Here is a 22191-nt window from a genome sequence, read left to right as displayed (position 1 = left end):
TTTTCACTATAGGTGGAATTTAAGAAACAAAATGAAAAAAGAAAAAAGACTCTTAGCTATAGAGAACACATTGATAGCAGAGGGGAGGTGGGTGCAGGGATGGGTAAAATATATAAAGGGAATTAAGAGTACACTTTGTGTAATGATCACTGACTAATGTATAGAATTGTCGAATCACTATATTGTACACCTGAAACTAATATAACCTGTAGGTTAATCATACTGGAATTAAAACCACCCAACAAACAAGGGGCATGCCTGAAGGATAATGACAGCCGGATGTTACACTGAACTAGTACCAGTGACCTCAGTGGCCCCATGAGAGCTGCAGGTGGTATTTACTATTTTAAGGTGTTTATGAGTTGAATCCTATTCCACCTGACAAGAAACAGCCCTGTGAAGAACTGCTAGGGGACAATCCTTTTTTAAGTTATAATCTAGGGGCACCTGGCTGGCTCTGTTGGAAAAGCATATGACTCTTGACCGTGCAGTTGTTGAGTCTGAGCCCCATACTGAGTGTAGAAAATAAACAAACTTTTCAAAGAAATAGTTACAATCTCACTCTATCTTCCAGTACATTCAGATTTCATGCCTTAGGTTGGCTTCAGGTGAGGTGGCAAAACAGGCCTAGGAGAGAACAGTAGCCAGCACCCCTCTCTCACACAAAAGCATAGAAAGGTTGTCTCTAGATGCTGCTGTCCCTCTGGGCCTCAAAGTTAAACACAAGGCAGGCCAAGGTCACTCCAGATCTGGCACACTCCAGGCAGCCAGCCACACTCACGCCAGCCACCTGGAATGGGAATGAGGGCTGCTCATACTCTGTGGGCTCACACTCCTGAGTGATGCAGAGAAAAGGAATCCCCAGATGGTAAGAGGTGATGAAAAGAATTAATGTGTAAACCTACTATAATAATCAAGAACTCTGAAAGCTGACCCTAGGTGTTTTGTTTAAAGATTATTTTTATTTATTTGACAGAAAGAGAGAACGTGCGCACAAGCAGGGGGAGTGGGAGGAGGAGGGGAGGGGAGGGAGTGGGGGAGAGAGAGGGAGAAGCAGGCTCCCTACAAAGCAGAGAGCCCAACCAATGTGGGGAGTGATTCCAGGACCTTGGGATCATGACCTGAGCCGAAGGCAGACGTTTAACCAACCAGAGCCACCCAGGTGCCCCTATTTTCTTTTAAGCATCCTGTGACCCCTTTAGCAGAAGGAGTTGCACATGTAAGAATAACATCCTCACTCATATATTAGGCCAGGGTAGTGAGGCACCTTTGCTTAAGTGGAATCTGTGTTGATGGAGGGCTTTAACCCAACTGAGACCCAGTCAGGTCTTCAGTTTGGTGGATTCCTGGTTTCTGTTCTTCAAAAGTAGCAATACAAGGCTGATACCATGTGTTTGCAATGTTCTAAACATGGCACAACAATTAGCCTGAGGAGGGTAATTTCTCAATGTCTTCTTGTGACGCCACAGTTCGGCAAGCCCTACAATGACCCATCCAGCCTCCTCTCACAAACTCCAAGTCTTTTTATAGTCACAGGTAATTACACCACGGAGAGATTACATCACTTCATTGGCAGTGTTTACAACAGACAGGAAGATGCTCTGCGGATGTTTTGGGAACTACATCCTCATTTAGCAAATAATTTGCTGTGGTCCCTATTGTTCCTTTCTAAGAATAGAACTGCCTTGGCAAATCTTGTGCCTAAACTGGGAACCAAACAACCAAGGGTCATTGTAGATGAGAAAAGAAACCACCACAGTGGCAAACATGGTAACCCAGCGATGACTCCTGCATCCTTTATCCAGAGGAAAAAACACAGATGGAGTCTTTCTTCCTCTATCAAAAGAATCCCCTGAAGATTGTTACCCTGGGTGCTCCAATAGGGTGACATAAATGGGTCTCAGAGAAGAAGCCTGCCACTTAGCACAGGCAGTGTGGTTCTCAGCAGACCATGGGCAGCAGAGTTAAAGACAGACTGGGCACAGATCCCAGCTAGCTTCCCCACCGACAACTGCCTATCTCTGAGCAGGTTTTGTAACTAACCTCTCTCTGCCTCAGTTTCTCATCTGTAAAATGGTTACATGAAGACCTACCTTACAGGTTTTCTGAGGGCTTTAAATGGGATGATACACAAAGAGCCTGACACAGAGATGATGCTCTGTACGCATCAACTTCCTGCCTGTCCTCTTAGCTCAGGGTACATTATCTCTGACTCCAGGTCCCTTCAGAGATGGCAAGGTGAGCTAGGGCCACCTGCCAAAATCTTCAGCCACAGCAAAGTTAAGGGCCAAAGCCACATCATACCCCTGAGAGCCTTGTTCTCAACATTTCACATTTTCTTTTTTCTTTCTTTTTTTTTATTTATTTATGATAGGCACACAGTGAGAGAGAGAGAGGGGGGCAGAGGGAGAAGCAGGCTCCATGCACCGGGAGCCCGACGTGGGATTCGATCCCAGGTCTCCAGGATCGCGCCCTGGGCCAAAGGCAGGTGCCAAACCGCTGCGCCACCCAGGGATCCCAACATTTCCCATTTTCAATGAACACTACCTGCCAGGCTTTCTCACTATGCTGCATAGAAATATAGATGGCTGCTTTCCCCACTATTTTAAAAATTGCTTTAGGTGCTTGTGTGATGTTCAACATGGCCTAAAGCATGACAGAAACACATTCAAGGGGGCAGGGTGGGGATCAGAAACAAGTAAAATATGGAGTTTATTTTCAGTAAATATCCTCAGGAAAGGGAGAGAATGAAAATCAAAACCATTTTACATGACTCAGCAAGCCAGCTGGATTGAGACCATCATACTATGCAAACATGAGCTTTCTGGAAGGCAAAGGGATTTCCAGATATAACCAATCCTTCCTCCACTGGTCAAGTATGACATCTCGTCCCACTTCCTTATCCTAGGCACAAAAAATGACTTTGCATCTTTAGCTTTGTTTTTTAAAGACAGCAAAGGATATCATCTGCATAAAATCTCCAGCCCAGCATGACTCAACAGCAGGTCACATACCAATTCTGTTGCTGTCATTATCTGGGAATTACATCACACATTTTATATGCCAAGTGCCCTCCAATCATTTTTATTAGTCTACACAACACCAACCTCACATCCTTAAGGATTTTGTTTCTGTTTTGAAGGAGACACAAAGTGGTCAAATGATTTGCCTTAAGTCATAATGCAAGTTTCTTAACATAAAGGGAAGGAGTTGTGAGATCTGGGAGAGGCTACTACACAGCTGAGACTCTAATTCCTCTCTAGCCCAAGAAGAGAGGCAAGCTGGATACTCTGCCCATAGATTTTATTTTTAATTCTGGTCTTTCGCCTGCATAGTGTGACCAGTATGAGGATAATGTATGCTTCCTTCTGCCACTCCCTGAAAGGAAACTTTCAATAATTTTCCCCATCTCCACTTAAGGAATGACCAAGGGGGAAGCTGGACCTACTGCCTCTTGAAACCAACATGGAAAACTGAACCTCAATCATGGCATAACTCTGACCCAGAACTCTCTAGTGCCTGTTCCTATATGAGTCTTTTCTTCTACACCTGAGCAATTATGACCAAGACTAAGGATGACTGTGGTATTTATAGCCAGAGGCTATACAGATGAATTGCCCCCCAGAGGATGCCCACTTACCTATGTCCAGTGGGATTCTCCTAGTCATAAGTGTGCACATACACACAAGCATATTCAAGGTCTAGTAGAGCCCACAGGGTTAACAAAGGCTGTGTATTTTACAAGCACCTCCTTTTAAAATGCCTCTGGAATGGGTGTTCAGGTGTAGCTATAGGTGCAGGTAAGATATATACAAAGAGGAAGAGGGGACCTCTCCTGAATGGAATTGCCTTTCTTCAACTTCAAAGTATCTGAAAGTCTTGGTTTTTTGGCAAGCCTGCCTGGGGAACTGCTTATGGCAGGCACAGCCATACAGGTGTGCTCACTTTTCAGCTGAAGGAGTAGGTACCTCCTTCCCCAAGGAGCAACTTCATGGAGGGAAACACACTGACAGCAATGTGGTGCACTGGATCTAAGTAATGGTGCCACCTCCTCCCCTGCCTGCATCCTGCTGTGCCAGTATACATGTTTTGTGGGAGGAGAAAAGACTTAGGGCGAGGGGGTAGCAGGGGAGGGAGGATTCTTTGCAGATGGGGGAGGGGAAAAACTACAGAGCCAACTTTTCCATCCTGCTCTGAGCACACACTACAGACATACATTTTTCCACACTGGAGAATAATAATCCCTTTATCCAGCCAGTCTGAAACCATCAGTCCCTGATAATTGAATTCAGACCTTGGATGGAAAGTTGGGAAGGTGTGGGTAGTTGGAAAATGGGGTGGGAAATGGGAGGAGGCAGGGGTGGAGCCCATAAAAAGGAGGGTGGCAGTAGGTGGAATGGCTTAATGAAGTTAAAGAGAGTAAAGACTTCAGAAACTGAAGGCAGATGTTCTGCCCTAATATTGCCAGGTCACACAATGGGACAGCTTCCCTAGTGGAGCCTGGGAAGAAGGTGGTCTTGGTGGCATTCCAGGTACTAAGCCAGGTTCTAGTCCTGGCCCTAGGACCCTGGACAAGTGCATGACCTCTACAATCCTTGCTCTGTCATTCCATTCATGCATATACTTATTGAATACTATTTGTTCTGGGCTAGGGGTACGATGGCAATCCTCTTCTACAAAGGGCTAAATATTTCAGGCCTCGGGGGGTGGGGGGGGGACGGACACAGTCTATGTCACAACTACCCAATGCTGCCACTGTAACACAAACACAGCAACAGACAAAATATATATGGTTGAACATTGCTATGTTCCAATAAAACTTTATTTATGGATACTGAAATATGAGCTTACAATTTTTATGTATCATGAAATATTATTTTGATTTTTCCCCAATTATTTAAAAATATAAAACCATTCTGGGCTCACAGGCCATACAAAAGCAGCAGGGAGGATTTGGTCCATGGACCATAGCCCACCAACTTCTGCTCTAGAAATACAGTGGTAAACAAGACAGGGTCTTTAACATCCTGTTGCTCTGTAAGTAGCACTTCTAGAAATCTCCTCTGGCTTTGGCTGTAAGCCCTATGAATGTAAGCCCTGCTTCATCTGGTTGCACATTGGTGGAGCCTGGCCTTCTTTTCCCTTTGGAACCTCATATAGCCCTAATGCCCACATTCTGGGTTCCTAATCATCAGTGGCCTCCTTGGCTGTACCAGGGGCTCCTCATAGCAAAAGAGGTCTAAGGCTTCATGGAAAAGGTTTAAGTGTCAGAACAGAGTGAAGAGGAGAGGACAGAAGATGGAATCTGTAATGTGGCTGGTGGAGAAGGCTACAATGGAACAACAAATGTGTAACTGTTTCTCCCAATAATTCTGAAGAAAAAGCTTATATGCACCATTATCTGTTATGTGTTGAGTAAGCAGGTGGTGGGAGCTAATAGAGAATGAGGAGGAGCACTGAGCTATAGGGACTCTATACATTACACTCCAGAATCTAGCTAAGATCCCTCTCCAGGGAACTCTGTCCAAAGAAAACTGCCATATACATGTACCTAATGAGGTCTGGTAGGAGCCCCCATACTGTTGAGTTCAATCATTATTAGTTGAGGGGTACTTGGGTGGTTCAGTTGTTTGGGCTTCCAACTCTTGACTTCAGCTCAGGTTGTGATCTCAGGATTGTAGGATCCGGCCCCACACTGGGCTCCCCACTCAGCTCAGAGTCTGCCTGTCCCTCTTCCTCTGCTCCTCCCCCACTTGTGTGCATGTGTGTGCTTGCTTTCTCTTTAATAAATACATAAAATCTTTTTTTTTTTTTTAAGATTTTACTTATTTATTCATGAAAGACACAGAGAGAGAGAAGCAGGCTCCCTGCAGGGAGACTGATGTGGGACTCGATCCCCAGGACCGGGATCATGCCCTGAGCCAAAGGCAGATGCTCAACCACTAAGCCACCAAGGTGTCCCCATCAAATCTTTTTTTAAAAAGTATAATTAGTTGAGACCTCTACTGGTGCTTGCAGATACAAAGGCTCTATCTATGGAGGTTCTCTAGCATTATCCAGAGGCCTATAGTACACACCCAAATATGCCCTTGCTAAAAAGAATGCCAGGTCTAGAGGACCACACGTTGAGAACCTAGAACGGTCTTCAGAGCACTGCAAAAGACAACAAGGATCATACAAACTCAAAAAGGCTCATGGCTGCATTTCTAGCCCCTTCTAGGGCTCTTGAAGCTCACCAGCTTGAACCAGAAAGTCCTTAGAATCATGAAAATATAGATGGAGGAAACTGGATATGACCTTAAAGGTATCCAGGTTAACCCCTTCATTTGATAAATGGAGAAACTGAGCCACATAATGGCTACATGGCTTGTCCAAGATCACGAAATTTATAGTGTCAGACAAGGTTACAATACCCCAACTCTACTTATTCTGAGAGAAAACAAAAAGACAAAAAAAAACAAACAATAAAGAGCTAACAATCATGAAGTGCCTATTGTTATTTCAGACGATCTTCACAACCACCCTCGAGGTAGCTACTAACTAGTATTATCCCATTCTGTGGCTGAAGAAACTGAGGCTTACAGAAGTGAGACCTACTCAGGTCCCAGAGCCAGCAACAGTAGCACTGGACTCAGAATACAGCAGTCTGATTCTAAAACCTGCACCCTGATGCCCATCATGCTCTGAACCCTACAGATAAGCTCCATCCTACCTGATGACACCAGCTGCGGGGAGAGGGCTGATAATGTCGTCCTCATAGGTTCCTACACACCTCTCCTCCAGTTGGCTGAGGAGGCCCCTTCCTGCCAGACCCCCAGGACTGGCCCCCTGCTATACCACAGCATAAAATCCCACCACCACCCTCTGCTCTCTCTGCAATTGGCCTCTAGATGGAGAGTCCCCTATCTGGGCTTCAGAGAAACAATGGTACTGAGTTTTTTCCCTCCCACACACACAGAGGCAGGCCAGAACCCACCTGAGGCAAGTCCGTCTCCAAAGAGGGTGCTAAGGATCACCAGCGGAAGGAACACTCCATGTCCCACGGAGGCCACGGCCAACGCTGAGGTGCTCTTTGGTGCTATCCTGCCATGGCACATCTTTTATCCGTCCAAGTTATTTTAAAAAGAAAAAATTTAAAAGCCAGAAGTAAGAATTCTGAAGTCAGCAGCAGGCAGATTTACCTATAAAAAAACAAACAAAAAACAAGGACATATGTAAAAACTTCAGCCATAAGTAAGGTGCAGGTAGGCACTTTGGTAAGGAAGCTATAATCACATACAAAGTTGAAAGAATTCTAGTAACTGAATTCCTGCTGCCAAGAAGGAACAGGTACATAAGTGGCTTTTTAATGCATTATCTGGGGAAATGCTGAGGCCTGCAGCAAGCTGCCATCAGCGTCTGCATCAAGGAGCCAGATCCTCGTAATAGGCCAAGGAGACAAGCACAGGCTTACCTGGAGATCTGCTGTCAGGCACAGCAGAGCTTTCAGAAACTGCCCTGGCTCTGCCCCACCGCCTCCAACAGAAAGGAGGAGAGAGGCAGCTGTTGACACAGAGTGCTACACCCCTGAGTCAGGCTTTGCCTCTGCCACTTGGACTGAGGGAGTTCAATCAACCGAAAGGAAAAAAAAAAAATAGAGAACACGTGTCTTAAAGAGAGAAATACACCGCCTAAAGATGGAATGCAGCAGCAGGAGCCAAGGGCCCATGGCTAGGCTTGCTCAACTGCCAGAGGCTGGATGAGCCCCTGAGGATCTGATGCTGACTGCACAGCCATGAATCTCAAAAATGGACCAATTAATCCAGGCTCACCCGACACACCTGTGACTCCAGAGGCCACACTTCTTGGCTGTACCTGACAAGGACTAGGGGGGAGAACCACAACTGACTTCAGAAGACTAGGAACCAGAGTTTTTGGGGAAAAAATAAACAAAAAAACAAAAAAAAATAGAGGTCAAGGCTTTTAGGGATTATTTTCTATGTGCCTTCAGAGAAGCAGCTGAATTGAAAATACATTATGATACAGGCCTATTATATTTTAGTTAACTCATCTGATTTCATTCATCCTTGTTTATAACAGGTATTCCAATAAGATTACACTCTCTTTTTAAATTCCATATACATACCTTCTCCATTAATAAGGCTTCATGTAATAAATAAGGGAGCCTGCCATCTACAATCCTAATAAAGGATGCCCCTCAGATTCTGCCAGAATATTAACCAGCCCTGCCTTCCAAATACGTCTGAAGCTTTGACTCAGGCCTACATCCCCCGCTAAAGAGAGTTACTTCATACAGCATCATGAATTATCTTCATACGAAGGGAAAGCAGCCACGCTGGTCTTCAATGAGCATGAGCCAGGGGTTCAAGAACAGAGCTAACCACTGGGTCCTTACTCACTATTCCCAAGTAGCTGTGACTATAGCAGTCTTCTGTCCACAGCTTTTACCCAGGCTCCATCTTTAAAGCTATAGAAAAGGCATGGTTCATAAAGAGGTCTAGAGTGGAGTGCAAGTGCCGCAAAACAGTATACAAAACTGTGTAAATAGGCAGAAAGTGTATACATTTATGTGGCTAAGAACATTAAAGTTGGAATGCCAATATTCAAATCTGTTTCCTCTGTCATGACCATATGACCAAATCATTTTCTTAGCCTCAGCTTCCTCATCTGTAAAATGGGAACAGTAACCATAATTCCTCCTAGTTTTGACATAAGGATTAGGATCAGAGAAAACACTTGGCAGTGCCTGGCACTTTTGCAAGTCCTCAATAAACACTGCCTGTTATTGCTGTTGTAATTATTAATAATCCCTGAGCTAGAGGGACCTTAGAGATCATCAGGCTTCACCTCCTCATTCGATAGATGCCAAAACCAAGGTAAGAAGAGGTTAAAGAATATGTCCAGTTAGCAATAGGCCCTTTGGTGCTGCCATTTTGGATTCATTCACTGCAGGTATCTCTACCAGGCAGTCATCATCCTCTCAAGGCAACAACCAGTGGATCATTGAGAATAATACCTGGTTGTGCCACAGTACAGTACATGCACAACAAATATTTCTCTAGTGAATGAATGAGGCTGGATCAGAGTAGTGCTTAGATGCTCTTTGCACAAGTGACGGTAATCAGTAAAGACTACCCAGAGGAGATGATGCTGACTACTAGTGCCTATGTTGAGTGAAAAAGAAGGAAAAAAAGAAGGTACTAAATACAAGTGGACGACAACAATGGGAGCAAAGCATTCTTGGCAGAAGCTAGAGTCAAAGGCTAGGCTAAGGAATTTAAACTTTACCTCAAAAACCATGTAGAGCTTACAGGATTACAGAGAAGTTACAAGACCAAATCCATTTAGGAAGATCACTCTGGAGAGGATTTTGGGGTCAGTGTAGGGGGCACCAACTGGTAAAGGACCTTAAATTTAGTATTTTATAATTAATGTGGAGTTCTTTTGAGAGCAATTTGACATCTGTCGCTAAAATGAACACATTCTCTAACCCATCAATTCTGCTTTTAGAACCTATCCTCAGAAGTCACATGAGCAATGATGTAGATGCAAGATGTTCACTGTATTCTTTGTACTGGCAAAAGATTGAAGTGAGATGAGTTAAACAAGTTGTCATACACACACGTAATGGAATATTATGCATTGGTTTGCGAAGAACTAGGCAGGTCAGTCTGTACTCATATATGCAATGACTTCCAAAATTAGCATATGGAGAAAATCATTTGTGTGTATGCATGTATTTTTAAAGAGGATACACATACACACACCTATATGCCCTGAAAATCTCTGGAATGATGCACAAGAAATCAGCTAACAACTGCCTTCAGCAAGGAGAGGTAAGTGGTTAACAGGAAAAGAATTCATTTTTCACTGTTTGTATTCCCTCTTAATCTCCTGAGTCTTGTACATTGTATATGTATTACCTATTAAAATAGATAAAATGTAAAATAAAATTAATATAGCAAGGTTTTCCTCTAAACCGCCTGCCTCTTCTTTCAACAAACTGATATTTAAATAAAAGTGATTCCTTCTCCTGCCAGGAATACAGGCACTTTCAGGGCTCAGCACAAGAGTCATCTCCTGGAGGAATTCTTTTCTGACACCTCACACTACACCCAAATCCAGTAGGACTAACTCCCTCCTGAGTCCCAAAGTGTCTTGAGCACCCTGCTAGGAGTATACCTCTAATAGGTTAATATACCTACATGTTTATTTGTCTCACCTCACCAAACTCAACATTCCTTGAAGGCAGGGACTGTGACTTACTTAACAGAAAAGACAGCCTGGCACCTGACAGGCAGGGAACAAACGTTTACCAAACTCATGAACACTGTGGGGAGGAGCCAGTATAGAATTAGGAAGAAAATGCACACATCTTTTCTCTCTTCTTTGCAAAGCCCCCATTGTCATTATTCCCATCAAGAGAAAAGATAAATAGAGGGCAGTGTAGTGTTTGCATGCAACCAAGAGTTAGCACTTCAGAAGTACTACAGAGAAAAGGGAAGCCTCACAACCTTAGGGTATTGCTCATAATGGGAGAATCCACCTACTGTGGAGAAAGGGTCACCTATATACATCTTATCATTTTAAGAAGGTATCTGCTTTGAACACAGAATTAAAAAATAAAATAAAACCTGAATTGTGACTTCAGACCAAGTAAAAAGAAAAACACTTCAGAATAAATAAACTAGATATTAATTACCCCTAGAGAAATGCACAAAAACACAAAGAAAGAAGGAAGAAGAAAGAAGAAGAATCCATTTCACTTGAGTATTCCTTTGGTACCTTTCTTCTCCAGAGAGAAAGTAGGTGCTGATTGTCAGGGGCTGGGGGAGGAAGGAATAGGGAGTTAGTGTTCATTAGTAAGTACAGACTTTGAGTTTTGCCAGATGAAGAATTCTGGAGATGGATAAATAAATGGTGGTGATGGTTGTACAACAATGTGAATGCACTCATGCCACTGAACTGCACACTTAAAAATTGGTTAAGATGATCAATTTCATTTTATATGTATTCTACCACAAAAAAATTTGGAAAAATTATGATTAAAGAGGAGCCTGGAGCTAAGCTTCATGTTCAAAGCTGGCACTCATCCACCCTCACAAGGCATATAACATTTAAACTTAAGAGGTAGGGATCCCTGGATGGCTCAGCGGTTTGGTGCCTGCCTTTGGCCCAGGGCGCGATCCTGGAGTCCAGGGATTGAGTCCCGCATCGGGCTCCTGGCATGGAGCCTGCTTCTCCCTCCTCCTGTGTCTCTGCCTCCTTTCTATGTCTATCATGAATAAATAAATCTTTAAAATAAAAAAATAAACTTAAGAGGTAAAGAGGAGAGGAGGGATCCCTGGGTGGCGCAGCGGTTTAGCGCCTGCCTTTGGCCCGGGGCGTGATCCTGGAGAACCAGGATTGAATCCCACGTTGGGCTCCTGGTGCATGGAGCCTGCTTCTCCCTCTGCCTATGTCTCTGCCTCTCTCTCTCTGTGTGACTATCATAAATAAATAAAAAATTAAAAAAAAAAAAAAAAGAGGAGAGGAAAGGGTCTGGGGACTGCAAGTCAGTCCCCTCTCTGCCACCAAACAGCTGGCTGGTCATGAAGGCTCCCTGGCATCTGTTTCCCATCTAAAAAAGGCTCAGGGCCTCTCCCAGCCACAAAATTCTCCACAACATCCAAGCTTCTCTGTCTGTGTAAAATAGATCTCTTCCTCTATCAGCCTGCTTTCCTTTCTAAAATATAGGGTGAGGAGGAGTCATGGAAAATGTACACTCATCCTTGCCATATTCTTTCTCGGGACTAGTGCTGCTGCCCCAATAGCATGTGGTAAAGAGAGACCCCATGAGGCAGAATGTCAGGCTCTCAAGGTCAGTGTTTGGTCTCTCCCACCTCTGTGAATTCTGAACATTAAAAGCTGCGTGAATGCTCTGCTGAACATCATGGACACTCATTTCCTTTCAGAATAATCCTCTGTGATGATCTATGACTCTCATCATGGGGAAGCCACTTACCTCACCTTGGCTTCTGTTACCTCATCTATAAAATGGGGCTGTTGTTTGCTTTAAATATCTCCCTACTCTCCATTGAGGCTCAAAAAGGACAAAATACAAAGGACAGCTTTGTAAACTGGCAAGACTTGGGTCCTTCTATCTACAGTCTTGGCCTCAGAGCTAAGACAGCAGAGGGCTATCTGAGAAACTGCTCATCAAAAATGATGATGAAAACACGACAGACTTCTGGAGTAAAGGGCAACCTGTAACACAAGCCTAAAGTCCACAAGATTTGCTTGCTTTTTGTTGCCACAGATGCTTCCAGATTAACTAAAGAGCCTGAAAAAATTAAAAGTATTCTGGGAGTCACCTTCAAAAATGGTTCACAGACTAGGGAAGCAACAGTAGCAGGTGGGGAAGCAGCCATGAAACAACCAAGGCACTCTGCCTCTGAGACAGCTCAGGGCCCAGACCGCCTCAGCCCATGTGCCTGGTTGCCCTGGGGCCTACCTCTGTGGAGAAATGTCACAGTCCTGGGACGCCTGGATGGCTCAGTGGTTGAGCTCCTGCCTTTGGACCAGGGCGTGATCCTGGAGACCTGGAATCAAGTCCCACATCGGGCTCCCTGCATGGAGCCTGCTTCTCTCTCTGGCTGTGTCTCTGCCTCTCATGAATAAATAAATAAAATCTTAAAAAAAAAAAAAAAAAAAAGAAAGAAAGAAATGTCACAGTCCTGCGGAAGTAGCAGGGTCATGTCACACTCTACTGAACTGAACTCTCCTCTGTGGAGACAGGAGTCTTGACTGTCAAACGTGGCTCCCAGGTGCTAAGTGGGTTTCTCTACAGTTCTAAGAGATCAGCCTCAATCTATATGTAATTTTCAGGACAGATTATTTCCTAAACCACGACCCATCTCTCTGTTAGTTAAGACAATGAACTGGATGGGTTATACAAACATAAATCCTTTTCTTGGCTCAGACCTAGTTCAGAAAGGGGATGGTGGCAGTGGAAAGTCTACAACAAGAATGTTTGTTTCTTTGATTATCCATCATCACCAACCCCAATGCTGCTATGTGATGGGGGATGACAGAGAACAGTTCATGAAATGTGATCAGAATTTAACCAGTTAATTACCTTTAACTGGAAAGTGTAAGAAGTCCTAACTCTGTGAAGTCCAAAGTCCCCCAAAGGGTGTGATAAGAGAAGTGGCTAACATACCAAGAAGGCCTCCTTTATTGCTCCCTTTCTTCCCTTCTATGTCTCCTCTACTTCCCTCCTACTCATCCTGAAATAGCTGGGCCACAGCAGCAAAAGATATCTAAACGTTTATCAGATCTTAATGCCTCCCACTGTTCCCTCCAAAATGAAAAAAAAAAGGAAGTTACTTCTAGATGTCTTCAGTTTCCTTTATTCCCCCTCATGACTCCTTCCAATCTTGCTAACCTCTACATCTTCCCCCTTCTTTTGTGCCACTAACATAAGGGGTTCAGTAGGCACAAAGTCTGCTACTGGGCTTGGAGATCCTTGCCAGCCAGAATATTACTTCATCCATTTTCTTTTTATGTCCAGCTCCAAAGTCCGAAAGACACAAAGTCAAACTCTCGTTAAAATTCACCTCCTAGAAATCCCAAAATAATCCTCAGCTTTCCTCATAAACCACCTAAGCCAGAGTAGGGTAGGTGTTAGAGGTTTTTTTAAAATTGCTTTGATATTCTTTTTATCTTTGTCTGGTTTCCCCAGAACTGCTCCCCACACCCTCCTGTTGTCACGCTTTACCCCTACTGTATTCCTCAGGCTTCAGACAGCAGGGACACTAACACTACCCCCACCCCATCCCTAAGCCTCTCTTTAGCCGTCTCCAACATCTATTCCAGAACCTAAGAGCAGGATGATTGCAGCATGGATCTAAATGCACAGGACAGCTCTAAGTCCCAGCTCCACCAACCAACAGTGGACTGACCTCAGGCAAGTCAATTATTCTTCCTGGTCCTCAGGGTGGGCCTGGATGATCCCCAAATGCCCTTTCAGTTCTAAGGAATCTGGAATGTCTTCTAGGGAATAGGAGGGGCCCAGAAATATTTCCTCTGAAAACATAAGTCAACAAAAGTTCTAACTAGAAGGAAGAAATGTTAAATCCATCCTCTTTGTTCTGTATGAGCAGTCCTCTCTCCCTTCGTCTCCGAAGACCCACTTAGCATCCATCTCCTTCTGTACTGCAGCAAACTCAGGAAACTCCACTTTTCCATTTAGAGCTTAATCAATCCATCAGCACATTTGTATAGGCCATCCGTACACAGCGTTCCTAAAGGGCTTTCCAAAAATAACAAATGTCTAACAAAAAACCCCAGCCTGTGTGTGAGTGCGTGTGCGTGCACACACAGATCACTGCAGAGCTATAGGGGCCCAGAGAGAAAGAGAAAAGACACAAGAGAGAAGGACAGAAGAGAACAAAACACAGACTTGACACAGGACAGAAAAAAAGGAGAGGGAAGGCAGAGTGGCTGTGAGCAGGAACTTGGCTCAGGCTGTAAATTTCCAGCCCTGAAGCAGGAAACCACTTCTCTAGTCCCAGCTTCACCAATAACTAATGGGCTGAACTAGGACAAATCACACCACCTCCCTATGCCTCTTTCCTCATCAGTAAAATCAAACAGTTCAACTAAATATTTCTCAGAGGCTGGTATCGTGGAAAGATTCTAACAGACTGGGCCAGAATCTCTGCTCTGCTCGGATATTATTAGTCGAGTAGTCTAGGGCAAATTATTTTCAGTTCCTATCTATAAACTGGATACACAATACCCACTTCATTGGGTAGTTGTGAGGGGGAAATGAGATAAACGTGAAGGACGCAGAATGGGGTAAGGGAGAATGGGCACTCAAATTAGTCGTCGGCTAAGGCCCCTTCCTGCTCTAACAGGCCATGATTGAGCGTCCACTGAATTCCCAAAGGGCACTGTTTCAGGTGGGCTGGAAACGTATGCCCTAAAACTAGGCTCAAAACACACTTAGTTTAAAGGGTAGAACAGCCAACAGGTTAAACAAGTGAACCGCCAAGGTTCTCCTCCATGAAGGTCTAAAAATATATTTTTTAAGGAACATTTCCTTCCCTCAAATTAAATAATCATGTATGTGACTATAGTAAGGCAGTATTTGTGAAAAGGGGACCTGGGAGGCTTTCTACTCTGAACATGTATGGAAGGATGAGGCACAGAGCTTACATATTTGTTACATACACACACACACGCACACACTCACTCACTCACTCTACCTCATTAAATAGGGGCCATTACCCCCCTTTTTACAGATAAATGAAATCTAAGGGGCCAAAATCTATTCTCCTCCTGCTTTCCTACTTCAAAAGGCTCCCTGCACTTCTGTTTTCCAAATACAAGGTCAAGTTTAGTTGCATCTCTTCTGAGTAAACTCATCAATTCAGCCCACAAGCATGGAAGGCCCTTCTGAACTCAAAGTTTCAAAGCTGGGACCAAGAATGGGACAACCAATCATATCCCTCCCTAGGGCCTACTCACAGTTACTTAACTGTTGTTGTAGGCTGCATTTACTGCAGGTAGTAAATTCCTGTAGAGACCACCAACTCTGCCTCTTTCTACACCCCAAAGTGCTCAACATTTACTTATTCACTGAAAGGGGAAAAGAGATAACCCCAAAAGACATAATGTGTATAGGAAATACAAGATATCAAAGTCATAGCAGACATAAAACAGGAGGGGAAAGGGGCATAAATCCTGAAGTTTTGGCCAGGTAGCAAAACACGTGCTTGGTAGAAGGGGCTATAATTGGTTTCTAGACTCCAGAGATATATCTATGTGTCATCACACACCTCTGGCTTGGTTCCCATCAGAGCTGAGTGGAGCAGGCTTCAATACCCACTGGGCAAATAAAGTCTGGGAAGCTGATTTGCTAAATCTGATTTCTTAGGGCTCTGTGTTTGCAGTGACTATACTGCAATACAGCAAATATTTACTGGCTGTCTTCAGTGCAAGGCTTGGGTGATCACAGAGATGAAGTGTAGCACAGACATGAATTCCCTACTCTCAGGGAATTCACAATCTACATGAGAGGAATTATAGGCTTATCTATATATAACATTGTGAAAGTTACAAGGGTCCAATAAAAGGGTTGTTTCTTTTAAAAGTGTTATGAGAATGCAGAGATAGGAATAAAGACTTCTGAGTGGGATTGGGGGGAAGTGAAAAGTTGAACTGGACCTTGAAGATCATTCATTTACCTAGGGAGCTCTCAGGACAGATTTGCATGCATAGTGCTAATTATAAAGAAAGAAAAGGAAATGGAAAGCAATTCACCAAAAGGATGGCAGAGAGAGAGAGAAAGAAGGATAAAAAAAGTGGTAATTTTGTCTGCCAGGCCCACCGAAAGCTCTGTCTGGTAATGAGAAATAAATATCTATATACCTTCAATCAAGATGTTTAGGTGCTAGATTTTGGTTTCCAAAGTACCCAAAACTGTGTAAGAAACACCTCCTCCAGGTCAAAAATAGCAAACCCAAGAGAACTGGCCGATGCAGTTATGTTTACTTTTTACCATTTCTGTGGATCACTTCCCAAAGGCCCCCAATGGGATGATATAAACAGGTCTGTGTCACTTCCTGGTTCTCAGGCCTTCTGCTACATTCCCAGTCAGTCTGGGAAGGCTGCCTATTTAAAAATAAACTTTAAAAAACTCACCAAAACCCCAACTCTAAACCACCCTTTCCTCTACTTCATTTAATTTCACTAAAATTAAAAGGGACTGAGTGAGAAATGAGACACAAATGACCACAAAGAATGAATTCTCAGCTCAAAACTAAAATATATGCTGCGATCAGGGTCAGGAGATCTGGATTCTACTCATGTTCTGCTTCTAACTGGAAAACTTGACCTTGAGCAAGCAAGATGCTGCATCTTTCTGCACAATAGCTGCTTCAGCATACTTAACTCCAATGAAGTTATCCAATCGTTTTGGACCTCAGTTTCCTCATCTATAAAATAGTGCCAATAATAGCTACCTCATGGCTAAAAGTATTATACAAAGAAATGCATGCAAAGCACTTAACATAACACCTGGCACTTAGTGAGCTGTCAAACATAAGTAGATATTGAAATTATTACCACCTATCATTATTATTATTACACTATTTTCTGAATATATAAGGGTTGAGCTAGATGACCACTACCTGAAGAGCTTCTCTGGCTCCAAAATTCTATGATTTTAAGTCACTGTCTCCTTTTCTTAAGGGTCTGGATGGAAAGGAAGAAAATAAACTTGGCAAAACATGACAGTTACACATCCTCAGCATTTATGTCACAAACACTAGAATACAATTAATAAATCCATCAGTGAGTAAAAGGGGCCATATTACCCTCCCCACTGGAAATGTCTTACCTATTTCTGCATTAAACCAATAGCATGTGGTAATAAGTACACCTATGACACACTGGCTCTACTCCCATGAACACCAAGGATAATGCCCTCTTAGGCCAACACAATCTGATTTCACCCACCTCATCTTTAACTGTCAGAAGCTCCTTAGAGCAGCCCTGAAAAACAGCTCAGTAGCCAACCCAATCCACTCATTTCTAATAATGACTAATCCCTCCACAAAGTGTTCCTGTTTAAAATTAAAAAGTGTCTTCTCCTTAACATAATTTGAATACGGCCAAAAGTCAAATGTCCTTCCCAAAAGCTAGTGTAACCAGAGTTATTTAGCTTTATCAAGGCCAAAGTGCTAGCTAAACCATAATTAAATTCAAATGAAATTAATACACTTTTCCTCTTATGTATTTACTTGGTGTCCATGACGTGCCAAATGCCATAGAAGATGCCAAGAAGTAACAGGATGGAGTGAGAACAGTAGAGGGTGGTGCTGAGGCTTTTGGCTTAAGTTACAGGGTGATTGGTGAAAGCTACCAAAGGAGAGAAAGAACACAGGTGGACAAGCAGATTTTAGTGAAGAATGTAATCAACTAAGTTCAGATTATTCTTGGACATGTTGAATTGTAGTTACTTCAAGGACATTCAGGTAGAAAGGTCTAGCAGGCAAATTAGAAATGAGTACGGTGCTCACTTCAGCAGCACATATACTAACTTTGGAACAATCCAGAGAAAATTAGCACAGCGCCTGCATAAGAAATGAGTATGAAATTCCACAGAGCACTTTAAGCTTGGAGTTAGCAGCTTATGAGTGATGTGAAACCATGCACAATAGATGGACTCACCCAAGAGAGCTGAGTGGGAAGAGAAGGAAGTCAGGACAGAATCCTGGGAAGAGCAATAACTTTTAAAAGGAGCATTGTTAAGGAAAGCCCATGGAAAATACTGCTAAAAGTATGAAGAAACTAGGGACTGTGCATCAGAGATGCCAAGGAAGGGACAGAGATAGTCAAGGAGGATATAGAGGGAGTTGGCAGTGAAGGTCCAGTAAGATGAAGGCTGATCTGGTCATGAAATCCTTAGTGACCTCATCAAGAACAGTTTCATTTGAGTGGTAAGAGCAGATCATATGGATCTTAACATGAATCCAAAGTGAGGAAGTGGACACAATGAAGGCAAAACCATCGGGGGCAAGGAGTTGAAAAAAGGGGAGAAGAAAAACTGGAGGATGGCTAGAAGGAATTTGTATCTTATAAGCCATGCCTTCTCAGTTAACCCAAGGATTTTATTAAGATTCCTGAACTGCCCAGATAGTTTGGAGAGTCTCTCTGAACTGACACTCCCGTAATGCTGTGGTTGGCCAAAGCTAGGGAGAAGCTGGAGATGAATATCAAAGAGCTGCCTGTTTTCTTAGTGTTCAACACCAGCAAAACAGCCTCTCCAGGGGCACCTGGATGGCTCAGTCAGTTAAGCGTCTACCTTCGGCTGGGGTCATGATCCCAGGGTCCTGGAGTTGAGCCCTGCCTTGGGCTGCTTTTCCCTCTCCCTCTGTCTGCTACCCTCCCAGCTTGTGCGCACGCGCTCTCTCTCTCTCTCTCTCTCCTCCCTTCTCTATGTCAAATAAATAAATAAAATCTTAAAAAAAAAAAGCCTCTCCATCCCATTACCTCTCCATCCCATTACCCCTACCCCAAAACTGCTACATCTCTAAGATTCCTGAGTGGGAAGAAACAGTCAACCTAGTAGCAGGGCCAGAAGTGACCTTTCCTTGTGTCTCTCAGGCCTTAAGATTCTCCATAAACATGGTCCCACTACCTGCCATTTTCCTCCTTTCTACTCAAAGGTCTACCTGAGTATTTTCCCTTGAGGTTTGGTTCAGGCTCAGGGTTCCAGGAGCATGTTCCTCACCTCCATCTCCTGAAGCTTAACAGCCCCAATGAAGTATGCACTTAAGCCAAACAAGACATCGTCTTCTGGTTCCAAATGTTCTCCTCCATCTTGTGTAAATTCCAAGAAGCCTCTGAATCTATAACCAAACCATGACTCTTCCTGTCCTCTCCCTCACAAATTACTCAAACTTCCTGTATGTTGTCAAGGTTGGACTGTAAGGCCCCAAGCAAAAACAAGAAACAGGAACTTGCTTATTGTTCCTTCCCCTTTGATTAGTCCTACGCCCCTGCCTCCACCTCTACTCTCCACCAAGGCCTGCAAGCTCCAGTTCTAGTTCCAATCATACCTCTGGTTCTCCAGATGTAGGGCTCTAAATCAGGACCTGAAAAGAAAGGAATCTAATTCACAACAGATATTCTCTTAAATCTCCAAACACAGACTCTAAAAGGAACCTCAAATTAATCAAAGTTCAGGTAGAAGTACCAATCAAAGAACTTCAGAAAGCCCAAGTTACATCCCAGAAGATGTTAAGGGGAATTATGATAAACACAGCAGATGAGAAAGAGACATCATAAATTAATAAGGGAATCTGGTATTTCCTTCCAGACAAGGCACCTGGACTCATTCCTAACAAATATCTTCCTTATAGAATTTACTGACCTCAGTCAGCACCTAAATTGGGCCCCTACATATTCTAGATGCCATGAAAGGTACAAAGATGGAGAAAAGCATATGTCATAAAAGAGATTATAGTCTACTGGGGGAGATAAGACACATATACAAATAACTACAATATGAGGTAGAAAGTGAAAATACATGGGTGATATATAGCCAAAATGTCAAAGACAAAACACGGAAGTAAGCTGGAACCCAGAAGAGGGAAATGAAACTGTTAATTACAAGATCATTCAATGTAGGTTTTAGAGTTACACAAAAGGGACTTCAAATCCTGATTCTGCCTCTTGCTTCTTACAGGTCCTAGGTATACTGTTTTAACTGCTATAAGCCTCTGTTTTGTCATGTATAACACAGGGATAACAATACCTGTTTCACAGAATTTCAGAGTCCATGATTCACACATTTTTGGAGAGTTTAATATAGTATCTGGCACAGAGTAAGACTAGGTAAAGTGGAAAGGGCACTGCACATAGAGAGTTAATGCTCTTCCCTTCCCCACACAAGGCTACCTGGACCTAACTCGTGCACAGGCAGCTAGGCCCCAGCTACTTGTTCATCAACTGTGTCTATTAGTTCAGTTAGCTGCCCAGGTTAAATGGGAACATGGTCAGGAGGTGCAAGGAGGAGACTCAGTGTGTGTGTATATATATATATGTGCATGTTCATGTCAGGATAACACCTGGAAGCACACCTCCAGCTTTCTGCCAGAAAGTGCAGCACTGAAATACAGGTAAAATGACAGATTATACCATGTATATAGCATGTTACTTAACCATACTATTCTTTTGGATGTAGGCATTCAATTAATGTGTGGCAAAATGACATGACCCGAATCTGACTGAATTCTCAAAATTCCTCTCAATGGATCCATTTTTCAACAAGCAAACACAGGAGGAAAAAGACATCCAAGGTTAAAAGTTGGTCTGAGGTGACATGCCAAAGGACTTCCACCTCCAGTCGTGATGGAATAATGGACTAGATTTACTCTCTCTCCCTAAACAGCAAAAAGCTCTATATAATATATGAAATAATAGTTTTCAGATATTCAACAATAGGCAGCACAGGGCAGTGATCCTTGAATAAAGGGAAATGCAGTGAACCCTACTGGTGCCCTACTAACTCTGAGGAGTCTCCAGGACACAGCAGAGAGGAGAAACCTGAAAGAGTTCAACGATCTCACTGAGTCAAAGAGACAGAGCTGGGAATTGGGGGAGACCAATGTGGCTAGAATTGATAGGACAAAATAACTGAAAAGAAGCAGCCACAAAGAGAAAAAGCCTCAGAGATCTGTAGAGAGATCTCCTTAAATCTTTGGCTGAGTACTCATCTGTGCATAGTGCAAGGAAAATTCACAATGCTGGGGAAAAGAATGAATGGAAAGAAGTGGCATAATTCTCAGAGTTCACAGCCAGAAATATTCATGTTCCTATTAGCCAAAGTGGAAAAATCTCCTAATACACAGGGTATCAGATGGAATCTTCAGAAGGATTTGGCCTTAGTAGTGGGACCATTCCAGTCCTAGACTACAGACTGTTCTGGACCCACCCTAACAAAGCTAGAAAGCAAGCCTTGAAATGAAAAGGATCAAATTCCGAGTGGCTGAACTGCTTCCGAAAACAAAGCCCAAAAGTATTGAAAGGAACACAGCTTCAGCACCCAGAAAAATAAAACTATGTCTTGCTTCAAATAATAATAATAATAATAATAATAATAATAATAAACAGGACTGCAAAGAGGCAGAAAAATATGACCATAACTAGAAGAATAATCAAATAGAAACAGGCACAAAATTGATCCAATGATAGAATTAGTAGACAAGGATGTTAAAACTTCTATTTAAATATACTCCATGTATTCAAGAGAGAAGAGGAAGGCATGACACAACAAGGAAAGAAATGGAAGAGATAAAAAGATCCAAATAAACTTCTAGAAGGAAAAATACAAATATCTTAAGGAAAAATATATAGGATGGGATTAACAGATTAGACACTATAGAAGAAGAAATTCATGAACTTGTAAACACAGCAAAAACTATCCAAAATGATATACAGAAAACATCAGTCAGTAGTGAGACACTATCATGCAGCCTAATATACATATATGTACATATATATTATACATACAAATAACATGTGTGCGTGTGTGTATTTTGGGGTGGGGTAGGTAGACACAAAAAAATTTTCAAGAAATAATGGCAGAAAACTTTTCAAATTTGATGAAAACTATAAACCCACAAATCCAAGAGCTCA

At 42.9% G+C, this 22191-nt stretch overlaps 1 protein-coding gene and 1 non-coding gene across 7 annotated transcripts in view; one reads left to right on the top strand and one right to left on the bottom strand.

Moving 5' to 3' along the window:
* Positions 1 to 22191, bottom strand: part of SUSD6 (sushi domain containing 6) — a 97804-nt gene that overhangs the window by 45727 nt on the left and 29886 nt on the right. For 2 of the 6 annotated variants that reach the window (XM_038545068.1, XM_038545071.1), the window contains exon 2: positions 6977 to 7181. In XM_038545068.1, coding sequence (XP_038400996.1) covers positions 6977 to 7097 — 121 coding nt within the window. In that variant the 5' untranslated portion in view covers positions 7098 to 7181. Of the gene's footprint in view, positions 1 to 6976; positions 7185 to 7453; positions 7594 to 11336; positions 11382 to 12493; positions 12643 to 19282; positions 19304 to 22191 lie in introns of those variants that run through there. The other 4 variants (XM_038545072.1, XM_038545067.1, XM_038545070.1 and 1 more) reach the window with 4 other exon arrangements.
* Positions 18061 to 18168, top strand: LOC119873061. The gene has a single exon (XR_005363862.1). It is a non-coding gene; the product is annotated as a U6 spliceosomal RNA (small nuclear RNA).

This window comes from Canis lupus, chromosome 8, assembly GCF_011100685.1.
Source record: "Canis lupus familiaris isolate Mischka breed German Shepherd chromosome 8, alternate assembly UU_Cfam_GSD_1.0, whole genome shotgun sequence".
In the NCBI taxonomy this organism is placed as follows: Eukaryota; Metazoa; Chordata; class Mammalia; order Carnivora; family Canidae; genus Canis; species Canis lupus.
The sequence above is the reverse complement of the archived record's forward strand: the minus strand, read 5'-3'. Positions and strand labels throughout refer to the sequence as shown.